Genomic DNA, 14,246 nt, shown 5'->3' on the forward strand with positions numbered 1-14,246 from the left:
TAACACTCTGAAGTTACACTTTTTTTAATGGTTCCATGATTACCTGCTGTAACTATGAAGTTGTGTGAGATTACATATTGCCCCCCTCATCTCTCTTGTACCCAAATTTAGGCAATCTTCAATTCCCATCTAGTCTAGAAAACCTAAGTGAAAGACTGCCAGTTCATGTTTACCGATTTTGGCGTGGGCAATCGGTTGTCTCCTATCAGATTTGATATCCTCTCTTGTTATACTCTGTTCTTACAGAATTCATAGAGCACAACACTTTCTCAGTTCACTCCAATCTAGATCCACATATGTTTGTGGGAATACTTCATCCAAAGCTGTTTGCCTTGGCAAAGAGCATCTAAGACACACTTTGTCAATACCTTAGGGTACCTTCACACTTTAGCGATGCAGCAGCGATCCGACCAGCGATCTGACCTGGTCAGGATCGCTGCTGCATCGCTACATGGTCGCTGGTGAGCTGTCAAACATGCAGATCTCACCAGCGACCAGTGACCAGCCCCCAGCCAGCAGCGACGTGCAAGCGACGCTGCGCTTGCACGGAGCCGGCGTCTGGAAGCTGTGGACACTGGTAACTAAGGTAAACATCGGGTATGGTTACCCGATGTTTACCTTAGTTACCAGCGCACACCGCTTCGCTTAGCGTGTGCAGGTGTTAGGGCCAGGTGGACGGGCAGACCCAGGAGGTGGATCCACTGGGCCGAACACCTTACTGAAGGCAAGGAGTCCGGTAGCCGGAGCACTACAGGTAGCAGGGCAGTCCGTTCAAAAGAGTGGAATGTAGAAGTCCCTGGGACCACGGAGTCACTGATGGTAGTCCGGGTGACGGAGCTCAGGTTCGAAGGCCGAGATGTTGTCAGGCAGAGTCTGGAACCGATAGAGCGAGAGGACGGATCACCACAGGGATCAGAGATGGTACGGACTGACGGGATGGCAGATAGTCAGCGTTCGGGGTTCGGGAATCGTCAGGACCAGATGGCGAGGCAGGAGCGGCTCTAGAAGAGAGATAGGTGAGTATATCACAGACACAAGGAGACCTGACTCCTAGCTTAGGAAACACGAAGAACAGGCCCCGCCCACTTGGACATTAAACCCCTTTATACCCTGTACCTGTGTGTTCAATATCCTGTCAGTGGACGCTGGCCCTTTAAGAGAGGGTCAATGACCGCGCGCGCGCCCTAATGCGCATGCGCGAGGCCCGGGTGCCAGAAGCCAGGGCAGGAAGCGGTGAATAGGAAGCAGGGGAGCCGGCCTGGAGCAGAGCTGCCGACGGGCACCGGGAGCGGGGACCGGGCCGCCTGGGGACCGCAGGTGATGGGGGCTGGAGACTGTGGAGCGGGGGACGCCTAACAGAGGAGCCGGGGAGCGTGGCAGGTGAGCCGGGGAGCAGGGCAGGAGACCCGGGGAGCGTGACAGTACCCCCCCCCACGCCCCCCTCCCCGCAACCGGGACAGGAAGGCACGTATCAGAGGAGTACCCACATTCTCCCGGGGTTCCCAGGACCTATCCTCAGGACCATACCCCGCCCAGTCCACCAAGAAGAACTGCCGGCCCCGTACGGTTTTCATGGCCACGATATCCCTTACCGCATAGATGTCATCATCAGCAATAGGAGGAGGAGCCGAACTGGCAGCAGCGGAGAAGGGACCAAGGACAACTGGCTTGAGCAGGGAGACGTGGAAGGAGTTGGGTATCCTCATCGTGGCCAAGAGCTGCAGCTTGTAGGAGACCTCATTTATTTTGCTGAGGACTTTATACGGCCCGATGTAGCGAGGACCCAGCTTGTATGATGGTAGCTTCAATCGGACGTACTTGGAAGCAAGCCAGACCAGATCTCCTGGAGAGAAACACGGAGGATCCAGACGCCTCTTGTCTGCGTGTCTCTTCATCCGCAGGGAAGCACGTCCAAGGGACGTCTTGACAGAGTCCCAAATTGTTGCAAAGTCACGGGCTACAGCATCAGCAGCAGGGACATCCGAGGAAGAGGATACAGGTAATGGGACGGAAGGCTGAAGTCCGTAAACGACATGGAAGGGAGAGCTGGAGGAGGACTCACTGACGTGGTGGTTATGGGAGAATTCAGCCCAAGGAAGAAGCGTGGACCAGTCGTCGTGATGGGCGTTGACGTAGTGACGTAAGAAGGAGGTCAAGATCTGATTGACTCGTTCCACTTGGCCATTCGACTGAGGATGGTAGGCTGAAGAAAAGTCCAGAGTCACTCCCAGATGTTTGCAGAGAGCCCTCCAGAAGCGGGAGGTGAACTGAGTTCCTCTGTCGGACACAATGTGTGATGGAAAGCCATGCAACCGGAAGATGTGCTGTATGTAGGCGTCAGCGAGTTCCTGGGCTGAGGGCAGTCCAGCCATAGGGACGAAATGAGCCATTTTGGAGAACCGATCCACCACGACCCATATGACTGTGTGTCCGGAGGACAGGGGCAAGTCCGTAATAAAGTCCATTGCAATGTGTTGCCACGGAACAGAGGGTATAGGCAGAGGCAGAAGACGGCCATATGGCAGATGCTTGGGCGTCTTGTTCCTGGCACAAGAGGAGCAGGCTGAGACAAAAGAAGCGACGTCCGTGCGAAGGGATGGCCACCAGTAGTGACGTACAATTGTACTCCATGTTCTCTTCTGACCAGCATGGCCGGCTGTTTTCGAGGCATGGCCCCAGTGCAACACTTTTTGCCTGTCGGTCTCAGAGACATAGGTCTTCCCGGGCGGTATCTGGGCCAGAGTGACAGGGGCCACCGGAATGATTTTACTAGGGCAGATGATGGGCTGGGATGTCTCCTCCTCCTGCTCCATGGGCATGAATGACCTGGACAAGGCATCTGCGCATACATTCTTGTCCGCGGGTCGGAAATGGAGCTGGAAATCGAACCTGGCAAAGAACAAGGACCACCTGGCTTGCCGTGGGTTCTGTCGCTGAGCGGACCGCAGGTATTCCAGGTTCTTGTGGTCCGTGTAAATGATCACGGGGTACACTGCTCCCTCCAGAAGGTAGCGCCATTCCTCCAGAGCCAGTTTGACTGCCAATAGCTCTCGGTCACCGATGGTGTAGTTGCGTTCAGGCGCAGAGAAGCTCTTGGAAAAGAAACCGCAAGTAACCATCTTCCCAGAGGAGGACTTCTGCATGAGCACTGCTCCGGCTCCCGAGGAGGAGGCATCCACCTCCAAGGTGAACTGTCGGTTTAACTCCGGACGGTGGAGCACAGGGGAGGAAGCAAATGCCCGCTTCAGGGAGCCAAACGCGGCGTCGGCCGCAGGTGACCAGTCCTTTGGATTAGCCCCCTTTTTGGTCAAGGCGGAGAGAGGTGCAGTCAGAGCAGAAAAGTGAGGGATGAACTGACGGTAATAGTTTGCGAATCCCAGAAAGCGTTGGATTGCCTTCAGTCCAGAAGGAGGGGGCCAGTTGAGAATGGAAGAGACCTTCTCCGGGTCCATCTGCAGGCCGGTATCGGAGATTACGTAACCCAGGAAGGGAAGAGAAGACTGCTCGAAGACACACTTCTCGTACTTGGCGTACAGACGATTCTCCCTCAGTCTTTGTAGTACCAGCTGCCCGTTCTCTCTGTGGGTCTGGAGGTCCGGAGAAAAGACCAGGATGTCATCAAGATACACCACCACACAGACGTAGAGAAGGTCCCGGAACACGTCGTTCACCAATTCCTGAAAGACTGCTGGTGCGTTACACAGGCCGAAGGGCATCACACAGTATTCATAGTGCCCATTGCGAGTATTGAACGCGGTCTTCCATTCGTCCCCAGAGCGGATGCGGACCAGGTTGTAGGCACCCCGAAGATCCAACTTGGTAAACACACGAGCTCCTCTAAGCCGATCAAACAATTCGGGGATGAGCAGCAGGGGGTATTTATTTTTCACGGTGATTTGGTTCAATCCCCGGTAGTCAATGCATGGGCGTAGGTCGCCCTCTTTCTTCTTAACGAAGAAGAAGCCTGCTCCAGCAGGAGAGGAGGATCTCCGAATGAATCCCCTTGCCAGGTTCTCTGTGATGTAGGTAGACATGGCCCTTGTTTCGGCAGGAGACAGCGGATATATGCGTCCTCGAGGTGGTGTAGTTCCCGGGAGCAGGTCAATGGCACAATCGTAAGGACGATGTGGCGGCAGTACCTCTGACTCCTTTTTATCAAAGACGTCCGCGAAGGACCAATAGGCCGAGGGCAGTCCCGGTAGGGACTCTGGAACCGGAGGTCGTCGGATGGGTTGTATAGTCTTCAGACAGTTCTCGTGGCAAGAGGAGCCCCATCGGGTGATTTCACCAGTACCCCAGCTGACTGACGGTTCGTGTGTCCGTAACCAGGGGAGTCCCAGCAGGATCTGATGAGACATGTGTGGGAGGACATAGAGAGCGATGTTCTCGGTGTGCAGGGCACCGATACGCAGTTCCACCGGCTTGGTGATCCACGAGATGGTGTCAGAAAGGGGTCTCCCATCCACAGAGGCAATCACGAGGGGTTTGTCGAGTGGAGTAACAGGCACCTGGTACTTGTCCACCGTGGCCTGCTGGATGAAATTGCCTGCTACCCCGGAATCGAGGTACGCCTCGGCCGTGAACCGCGTCTCTCCCGTTGTCACTTGAACAGTCCACGTAACCGGGTCAGAGAGAGTCCCAGCACCTAGGGTGGCCTCTCCTACCAACCCTAGGCTTTGGAGTTTCCCGGCCTCTCTGGACAGGAGCGTAGAAGGTGTGTACCCTCTCCGCAGTAGAAGCAGAGACCCTTGGCGAGCCGTTCTGCTCGGCGTTGTTCGGACTGCCGCAAACGGTCGATCTGCATGGGCTCGTGGACGGAGACACCAGATGACGTTGACTGAAGTACGGCGGGCTTCTGCGGAGGAGAGGAATGCCGTATCGGACGTCTCTCACGGGACACCTCTTTGGATCGTTCCTGAAAGCAAAGATCCACTCGAGTCGCTAGGGCAATCAGGGCATCCAGGGTGGACGGCACGTCACGACCAGCCAGCTCATCTTTAATTCGACCCGAGAGGCCTTCCCAGAAGGCGGCGGTTAGAGCCTCATTGTTCCACCCGAGTTCCGAAGCCAAGGTGCGAAAACGGATGGCATATTGGCCCACCGTCAGAGTCCCCTGACGTAGCCGGAGGAGAGATGAGGCAGACGCGGAGGCGCGTCCGGGCTCGTCAAAGGTGCCACGAAATGCCTGCAGGAACTCCTGGATGTTGGTGGTCACCGGATCCTCCTTCTCCCACAAGGGGTTCATCCAGGCCAGTGCCTCACCCTCTAGATGGGACATCATGAACGCGACCTTGGCTTGGTTGGAGGCAAACAAGTGCGGCAGCTGCTTGAAATGGAGGGAGCATTGATTGATGAATCCCCTGCAGGTCTTGGGATCTCCGGCGTACCGGGGTGGTGAGGCCAAACGAAGTCTGGAAGCATCCGAGGAGGCTGCCACGGAAGCTGCGGCCATGGATTGTACAGTGGAAGCTCGAGATGCCGAAGATGTGACCGACGCTTGTAGCGTGTTCAGGCGGGCGTCCACAGAAGACATGAAGTTCAGCATGCGGGTCTGGGTCTCACGCTGGCGTGTGAGTTCCTCCTGCAAGGCCGCTAGTGCTTCGGCGGGATCCATGGCCTGTTCTTATTGTTAGGGCCAGGTGGACGGGCAGACCCAGGAGGTGGATCCACTGGGCCGAACACCTTACTGAAGGCAAGGAGTCCGGTAGCCGGAGCACTACAGGTAGCAGGGCAGTCCGTTCAAAAGAGTGGAATGTAGAAGTCCCTGGGATCACGGAGTCACTGATGGTAGTCCGGGTGACGGAGCTCAGGTTCGAAGGCCGAGATGTTGTCAGGCAGAGTCTGGAACCGATAGAGCGAGAGGACGGATCACCACAGGGATCAGAGATGGTACGGACTGACGGGATGGCAGATAGTCAGCGTTCGGGGTTCGGGAATCGGCAGGACCAGATGGCGAGGCAGGAGCGGCTCTAGAAGAGAGATAGGTGAGTATATCACAGACACAAGGAGACCTGACTCCTAGCTTAGGAAACACGAAGAACAGGCCCCGCCCACTTGGACATTAAACCCCTTTATACCCTGTACCTGTGTGTTCAATATCCTGTCAGTGGACGCTGGCCCTTTAAGAGAGGGTCAATGACCGCGCGCGCCCTAATGCGCATGCGCGAGGCCCTGGTGCCAGAAGCCAGGGCAGGAAGCGGTGAATAGGAAGCAGGGGAGCCGGCCTGGAGCAGAGCTGCCGACGGGCGCCGGGAGCGGGGACCGGGCCGCCTGGGGACCGCAGGTGATGGGGGCTGGAGACTGTGGAGCGGGGGACGCCTAACAGAGGAGCCGGGGAGCAAAGCAGGGAAGCCGGGGAGCGTGGCAGGTGAGCCGGGGAGCAGGGCAGGAGACCCGGGGAGCGTGACAGCAGGGAGCAGGAGCCGGCACTGGCAGCGGGAGAGCTGCGGAGGCTGGTAACGAAGGTAAATATCGAGTAACCACCTAGGTTACCCGATGTTTACCTTGGTTACAGCTTACCGCAGGCTGTCACACGCCGGCTCCTGCTCCCTGCACATTCAGGATTGTTGCTCTCTCGCTGTCACACACAGCGATGTGTGCTTATCAGCGGGAGAGCAACAATAAAAAAACGAACCAGGGCTGTGTGTAACGAGCAGCGATCTCACAGCAGGGGCCAGATCGCTGCTCAGTGTCACACACAGCGAGATCGCTAATGAGGTCACAAAAACCGTGACTCAGCAGCGATCTCAGTAGCGATCTCGCTGTGTGTGAAGCACCCCTAACTCCCTCCTGCAGTCAGTACAAGGCCTACACTCAGCTAAAGTATGTAGAACAATGGTAAGACAACCTTGGTCTGTCACTGACCACAGAGCAGAGACAGTAGATCTACCTCTTACCTCGTAAAAATACTATTGGTTCCACACAAAATTTTCACAGAAGTAAACCCCACAACTTGAAGGTGCCAGGAAGAAGACTCCTTCATACCTACTGTTCTTGTAGTCTACTTGGCTCCTTTTGGAGAGATGTTCAAGAAGGGGATACGCAAAGCCACTGACTTGATGATGGGCTTGCATCAAATTTTTTACTTACTCCATACTTACAAAACATTTCTTTCCTACTAGTAATCGCACTATTCTGTGCCATCTTGCCTTACGGTCAGGACTTGAATTCCTCTGTTACTGAAAAGGATAATCCTTTGTCTATGCCACAAATATAAATGATGTGATGCACACAGAGGACCTTTCCTACATGGCTCTCATGAGAGATTCTACAAGACATGGTTTTATTGGATTGAATTCCAACAGGTGGAAAAATCCAGTAATTATTACGGGGCTTCGTCCTACGATCCAGATGTTAATACAGATTTGACAATTTGACATTTTTATATTATTCCCCTCTTCCCACTCCTTTCCTATTTTTTGCTTCCCTTTTTAATTATCTGTTTTTTTTCCTTCATTCCTCCTTTTTTCCTTACCTCTCTTATTGTTATATTTGAGAATTTTCTGCTAATAATCATTGTACTCAATTCACTTTTATATACAGATTCGAGAGCAAAATCGCCAAGATGTGAAGTCTGCTGGGCCTCAGTCTCAGTTACTAGCCAGCGTGATAACGGATAAGAGCAGAAGTCCGGTATGTTCCTATAAGCTAATCAGAAGTGTCATGTTTAATATGATAACTCTCCTACTGACAGCGAGGACTTTTGCACAAGATCCAAATATTCCATTCCAATAATTGGGGAAGTCCACACTTAAAGAGCGTGTTCACTTTCAGTAAAGTAGGTCCCAAACTGTGTAAAATACTGAAAATAAACTCAGCAGGTATTTGTCCTCCCTGAGTCCAGCGCCAGTTCCCCGCTGCTGTTCTTGTCCGCATGTTTTGGCCTCAGCCGTGACGTCATGTGGCCACCACAAATCAGTGCGCTAGCCAATCACTAAGTTCAGCAGTATGTTCACTGAGCTCTATGCACAAGCACTGAGTATTTTACAAAGTTTGGGGCCCACTTTCCTGAAAGTAGATTACCTCTTTAAAAGTACCATTATGCTTATAAAATAAATATATTTTTAAAGGAACTGTCTAGTTTACAAAACACATTTTCAAATATAGCTCACTTGTTGACTTTCAAGGTACTATAGAGGGGTCTCTAATTTGCCCCAGTGGTGATGCTCTAGGGAAATTTGACATTCTGCCAGCTTCTCTTCGAGAGAGCGGATCCAAGCAGTGGGGCAAAAAAACTTTAAAAGTGTAGCTACATTTTAGAAAACATTTGACATATGTGAGGCTGCACTCACGGAATGTACTGGGGGATACTCGCTTGGCTGCTAGATTAAGGCACACAGGAACAGTTTTCTATTTAAACAGTCCAGTTGGTTTATTCATACACATAAACTAGCACTGCAGCAACATAACAAACGCCTTCTTGTGGCTACAAAGTAACATAAACAGGGTATATGACACAGTCTGTTTCATCTTCGGGTACGCCCACACAGCTTTGGATACAACTGCGCAGCAGTATTCCAGTGGAGGCATAGCACTGTCCACTCACTGACCTAGGTCAGTATACAACCCCCTTTTGTGAGGTTACCTTTCTGGAGCCAGGATCCACTCATTGACTCCTGTCAGCACTGACGTTTAGGAAATCACTGTCCAGGATCTGTGACTTGCTCCATACACTGTATCCTGGCAGTCCAGTTCCTCAGAAGGCTGCCCGCACCTAAACACAAAGCGATCACAGGCTCCATGCCCCTGGCCTTCTAGCCAGTGTGTCTTCAGGGAAGTCTGCAGTCAGCACTAAACCCACATGGTCTCCTCGCAGAGTGCCTCTAGGAAGTAAACTGCTTCCAAGCACAGAGAGACCATGTGACCAAACAATAATTTTCATATATGAGACCAGACACACCCACGGGTAAAGGTATGTGAATAGCCAGAGCCGCCCAGCACTCTGACAATTCGTACACCTGGCCCATAATACATTAACACTAGAACTACTGGACTCGTAGTCACAGAGGAGAAATACATAGTGCGAAGTAGTCAAAATGACTACCTTAGTAGTTCTAGTGTTAACAAGACTTGTGGAACTACAAGTCCCAGAGTAAACATTACAGGTTTACATTGCAGAGGAGCTTCATCACTGTGTTGCATATCGGCCATTTACAATATAGGTGGTTGGTACCTCACACATGTCAGAGACACGTCAGAGTTTTGATTGGTGGTGGTCCACCGATCACTAAAGCGAAGAATAAGAAGCAGTTGGCCAAGAGATGCTCTCCTGCAGATGATCTCCATAGGAAGTCTTTGGATGAAGAATGAGAATAATGCTTCCCTGAGGGTTTCTGCTCCTTTTTTATTTAGTGATTGGTTGGGGTGTCACCACCTAGGTCAAACCTTAAATGAAAACAGATTTCTAAAAGGGAATTTTTTCAGAAGATCTAAAAATGTGGGCCAATTTTCGGTAAAGTGGAGAAATAAATCTGAGGGGATTTCTTGTGTTATTGATTTTTGGAGATGAACGGTGCCAAAAGAGTCTGGTAACAACCCATGTTCCCTACCCTGAATTAAAATGCATATGTGGCAAAAATGGTCAAGAAGTCATGCTTCTTAATTACCGAAAAATAGAAATTCTTCAATATATTGTAAAACATGCATTCATTTGTAAATGATGATCAACGGCATATAATTGTAGAATTTCTACCATCAGCTTTATTTTACAGTATATACTGTGTCTTGTCTTTGGTTGTCCTAGTGGTTTGTTACAATGTCTTAGTGCTGGTGACACAGTGCAGGCTACACATAGGACTGTCTGGATTGGATACACCTGTAGAAGCATAGTCATTTCTGTGACACATAATAGGTCTGTACAGTACTCAACCATGCACCCACAGGGCAAGGGGTTAACTTTACTCGTTGCCGGGCCGGTGATGTCGGGTCTGGAGATGTCACGGGTGGCCCTGCCCGGCTTCGTGGCCATACAGTTATAGGGAGGATGATGATGGTTGTTTGTCTTGTGACGCCACCTGTGGGGTGCGGCCAGGGATTAGCCACTGCTGTGGGTGCGGTCACCTGGGGTGGATGGTGTTGCAGCTGGAATGGTTTAGCTCCCCACAGGTGGAGCGGGCCCCAGGGATGGTGATAGGGTGGTAGTCTATGATGTTCAGAGCAATAAAAAAGGAAAAAACATCAGGCACTCACCAGTTGCTGCTTGTGCAAGTTTTGTTGTTTTATTCGTGCAGGTTACAAGTGCATGGAGTGGAGGGGAGGGAGTGGACGCTACACACGTCCAAAGACGACGGCGGCCGTTTCGCACCTGTCTGGTGCTTCAGCTGGTCTGAACTGAGCTGACATCACATCCATTATATCCACATAATACAGGTGGTTGATGTCAGCAGTGATTAAAACAAGTTTAAAATCAAACTGCAGTATTACTACTGAATGGAGTGCAAAATAAGCATGTACAAACATATAAAGACATACAATAATTTTACATATAGCTGGAATCTAGAAAAATTATCCCAAGAATACGCTCAACTCATTTTTATCATTTAGTCCTAATGGACCCAAAGCATTAAACTTCATAATATATTCTGCCTCCTTTCTGAGCAGAAGTTTGTGCGTATCCCCACCTCTGGCTGGAGTTTTAACTAGATCAATGCCTATAAATGACAATACATTGGGGTCAGAATTATGGACTTCTTTTATATGATTGATTAATCTTGTAGCGCCTATTCCGCTAGAGATGGAATTTCTATGCTCTCTAAATCTTATAAACAAATTTCGAATAGTTTTGCCAATATAAAAAAATTGACAAGGGCAGAATATTACATACACCACCATTTTGGACCTGCAGGTAATCAGACTTTTGACATAATGTGAATGGCCACCTATTTTAAATGTTCTGCCAACTATATGAAATTGGCAAAAAGAGCAATTGCCGCATCTAAAATTACCTGTAGGGCCAGCATGGTGTAGCCAGGTCATAGGCGGTAAATAGCGTTTTTTAATCAGAATATCTCCAATATTCCTGCACCTCCTGTGTGTCACTAGGGGCTTGTTAATGGCCATGTCTCTCAGCTCATCAATCCCTTCGATTATATACCAATTTTTGTTTATCACTGATTTTATTGTTCGGTCCATAGGTCCGAATTTAAAATTAAACACAAAACGATCTAGTTGTTTTTTGGGGGGGAGATTGTTACAATTCCTGACAAGAGATCTTTTTTCAAGCTCTATTTTCTCCTCTGCTTGGGCCTGCATGGAGTTAATTAAATTCAGGGGATAACCCCTTTCCAAAAAGCGTTGTTTTAGATCTTTTGTCTGAACTTGCAAAGCATCTGTATTATTGGTGATCCTATTCAGCCTTAAAAACTGGCTGAAAGGAACCGATTTCAGTACATGCTCAGGATGGGCACTTTTATAATGCAATAGTGTGTTCACTGTAGTCGGTTTCCTGTAGAGCTCCCTTGAAATTAACCCTTCATGGGCTGTTAATTTAACATCAAGGAACTCAATACATTTATCTCCGAAAAAATGTGTGAACAGCATATTGCAATTATTTTCCGAATTTAAATACGCTACAAAGGAATTAAACTGTTCCCTATCTCCATCCCAAATTATCAGGACATCGTCCACAAATCGCATGTACTTTTTTATATGTTTGATATATGGATTGATGGGACTGTAAATTAAACGATCTTCAAGGTGCGCCAGAAACAAATTCGCAAAAGTACACGCCACCGGAGTCCCCATTGCTACTCCACTATTTTGTTGGTACCAAGTGTGCCCAAATTTGAAAGTGTTATGTTTTAAGACCAAATTCAAAGCCTCTTCAATAAAATTAATTAAATGGGCATCTTCACCAAGCTCTCTCAACATATCTGTAATGCTGTCAATTCCAAGGTTCTGTGGAATCCTTGTGAATAGGCTTTCCACATCTAAGGAAGCCCAATTAAATGTTTCTTGCCACTCGAATTGTTCAAGCTGCTCAATCAAATCCCTTGTATCCCTTACAAAAGATGGAATTGTTTTTAGTAATGGATGCAACAGCCAGTCAAGATATGCTGAAAGTGGTTCGGTGAGAGATCCCACTCCCGAGACTATTGGTCTGCCTGGTGGTCTCTGTTCACACTTGTGTACCTTTGGTAGCCAATACCAGTGCGGTTTTGTTGGGAAATCAGGAAAGAGTTTTTCAGCTCTATTTTTTGTTATAAGGCCAGTTGTTATCTGCCTATTCAAAAAACTGCGTAATTTTTCTTTAATTTTACCTGTAGGGTCACCAGTTAGTTTCTGATAAACTGTGCAATTATCTAGATGTTTTTTTGATTCTGCTAAATAATAATCGGTGGTCATAAGCACAGTGGCACCTCCTTTATCCGCTTTTCGTATCGTTACATTCTTGAAGGATTTAATTTTTTCTAGTGCTGCTCTTTCTGAACTAGATAGATTATTCTTCATATTGGGGTATTTTAACGCTTTTATATCCCTCAATACTACTTCCTGAAATAAATCAATACTATTACCAGGGGATATAGGTGGGATAAAAGTAGATTTTAAACCTCCAGTAAATTTAGTGCTATTGTCTAGATTGCTCTCTATAGCTGAAACGTTTGCCACATTAATTTTATCATCCGTTATACTCAACAGATGCAAAGCGTCCTCAGCTACCTTCCCAATTTCTGAACCCATCAGAGAAAAACCAAGGGGACCTATATTGCATTGCCTTTCATCAGCTTGTTTTTGAGTCGATTTATTATCTGCGTTAAAAAAATGTTTTTTTAAATGCAATTTTCTGCAAGCTTTGTATAAGTCCACTTCAAATTCCACCATATTAAATGGTTCTGGAATGCAGAAATTTAGTCCTTTTTCCAGGACCGCCAACATATCATCATCCAGTGTCTCATTAGTCAGGTTGTAAACTTTTTTCTTTTTATTAGGCTCCGAACTGATTGTCAGTCCCTCCAGGAAACAGCTTTCCTTTTCCCTATCAGGGGCACATTTATTTCTCCTCCGGCCTCTCCTTGTCCGCCTTCTAAAGGGTTAATTGGAAAGTTCATATTAGATCTATCTTCACTTAATCTCCTTTTTCCCGGGGGTGGTTCCTCCTGACCGCTGGAATCAGAATCTGTTGTCCATGCGGCTCTTTTATTTGATGCAGTTTTAGGTTTTTTCCTTGATTTTCCTTTCTTATAGGTAGAGAAACTGTCATTATTTTTATTCCATCTGAAAACAGTTCCAGAATCATAGTCTGCTTTGTCTCTCAAAAACTTCTCTTTTTTGCGTTCTTTTACTATTGTTTGATATGGTATTAATTTTTTGTCTAGGTTCTGTAGAAATTTGTTCCACTGATCCTGTGATAAACGCATCTCTAGCTCTTTTCTTAATCTTATCAGTTCAGTTGTTATTTTAGCATGCTCTTGCTCGTTTTTCTGTAATACGAGATCTAGGAATTTAAATGAACATTCTGCCAGAACATTATCCCATAGTTGTTTGAAATCGGCATCATCCTGATAGAATGATATTGCCTTCATAACTCTTAGTCCTCTGGGCACCCGTTGACAATCCTTGTATGCACGTAGTGACTGAGCCGACCAAAATAAAGAGATTTCCTTCTCTGCCAGATTGGATATTTTATGTTCCAGAGATTTTATGCTTAAAATGTCCGTGTCAATTTTATTATTGCACTCCAAAAAAAACGTGCTTGCGTTCTCCCTCCCCGCAAGGATTCCACATCCACTGCTGGTCGGTGTGACCACCTCCATTATTTCTAATTCAGCCATCACAGTAAAAGGATTTTTATGTTCTTAGTATTCTAGATTCTGGTGCTCCTGAGACGTGCTCACTGATAAATATAGAGACACAACTTATTCATGCGAAAAAGGAGAAAAGTTCAGGGCACTGCCCCAACACCAAAAAACTTTCAGAACATCCTATACTGGGCCGAAAAAGGTGCACATGCTCTGCGGTGCCATTGATGTGAATAAACATGTGAACATCAGAGCAATAAAAAAGGAAAAAACATCAGGCACTCACCAGTTGCTGCTTGTGCAAGTTTTGTTGTTTTATTCGTGCAGGTTACAAGTGCATGGAGTGGAGGGGAGGGAGTGGACGCTACACACGTCCAAAGACGACGGCGGCCGTTTCGCACCTGTCTGGTGCTTCAGCTGGTCTGAACTGAGCTGACATCACATCCATTATATCCACATAATACAGGTGGTTGATGTCAGCAGTGATTAAAACAAGTTTAAAATCAAACT

General features: G+C 48.2%; 1 protein-coding gene across 5 annotated transcripts in view; it reads left to right on the forward strand.

Moving 5' to 3' along the window:
- ADD2 (adducin 2) overlaps positions 1-14,246 on the forward strand; it is a 197,050-nt gene that overhangs the window by 132,148 nt on the left and 50,656 nt on the right. For all 5 annotated transcript variants that reach the window (XM_075346143.1, XM_075346145.1, XM_075346147.1 and 2 more), the window contains one exon: positions 7,543-7,632. In XM_075346143.1, coding sequence (XP_075202258.1) covers positions 7,543-7,632 — 90 coding nt within the window. The remainder of the gene's footprint in view (positions 1-7,542; positions 7,633-14,246) is intronic.

The sequence above is a fragment of the Anomaloglossus baeobatrachus genome, chromosome 4 (assembly GCF_048569485.1).
Source record: "Anomaloglossus baeobatrachus isolate aAnoBae1 chromosome 4, aAnoBae1.hap1, whole genome shotgun sequence".
NCBI lineage: Eukaryota > Metazoa > Chordata > Amphibia > Anura > Aromobatidae > Anomaloglossus > Anomaloglossus baeobatrachus.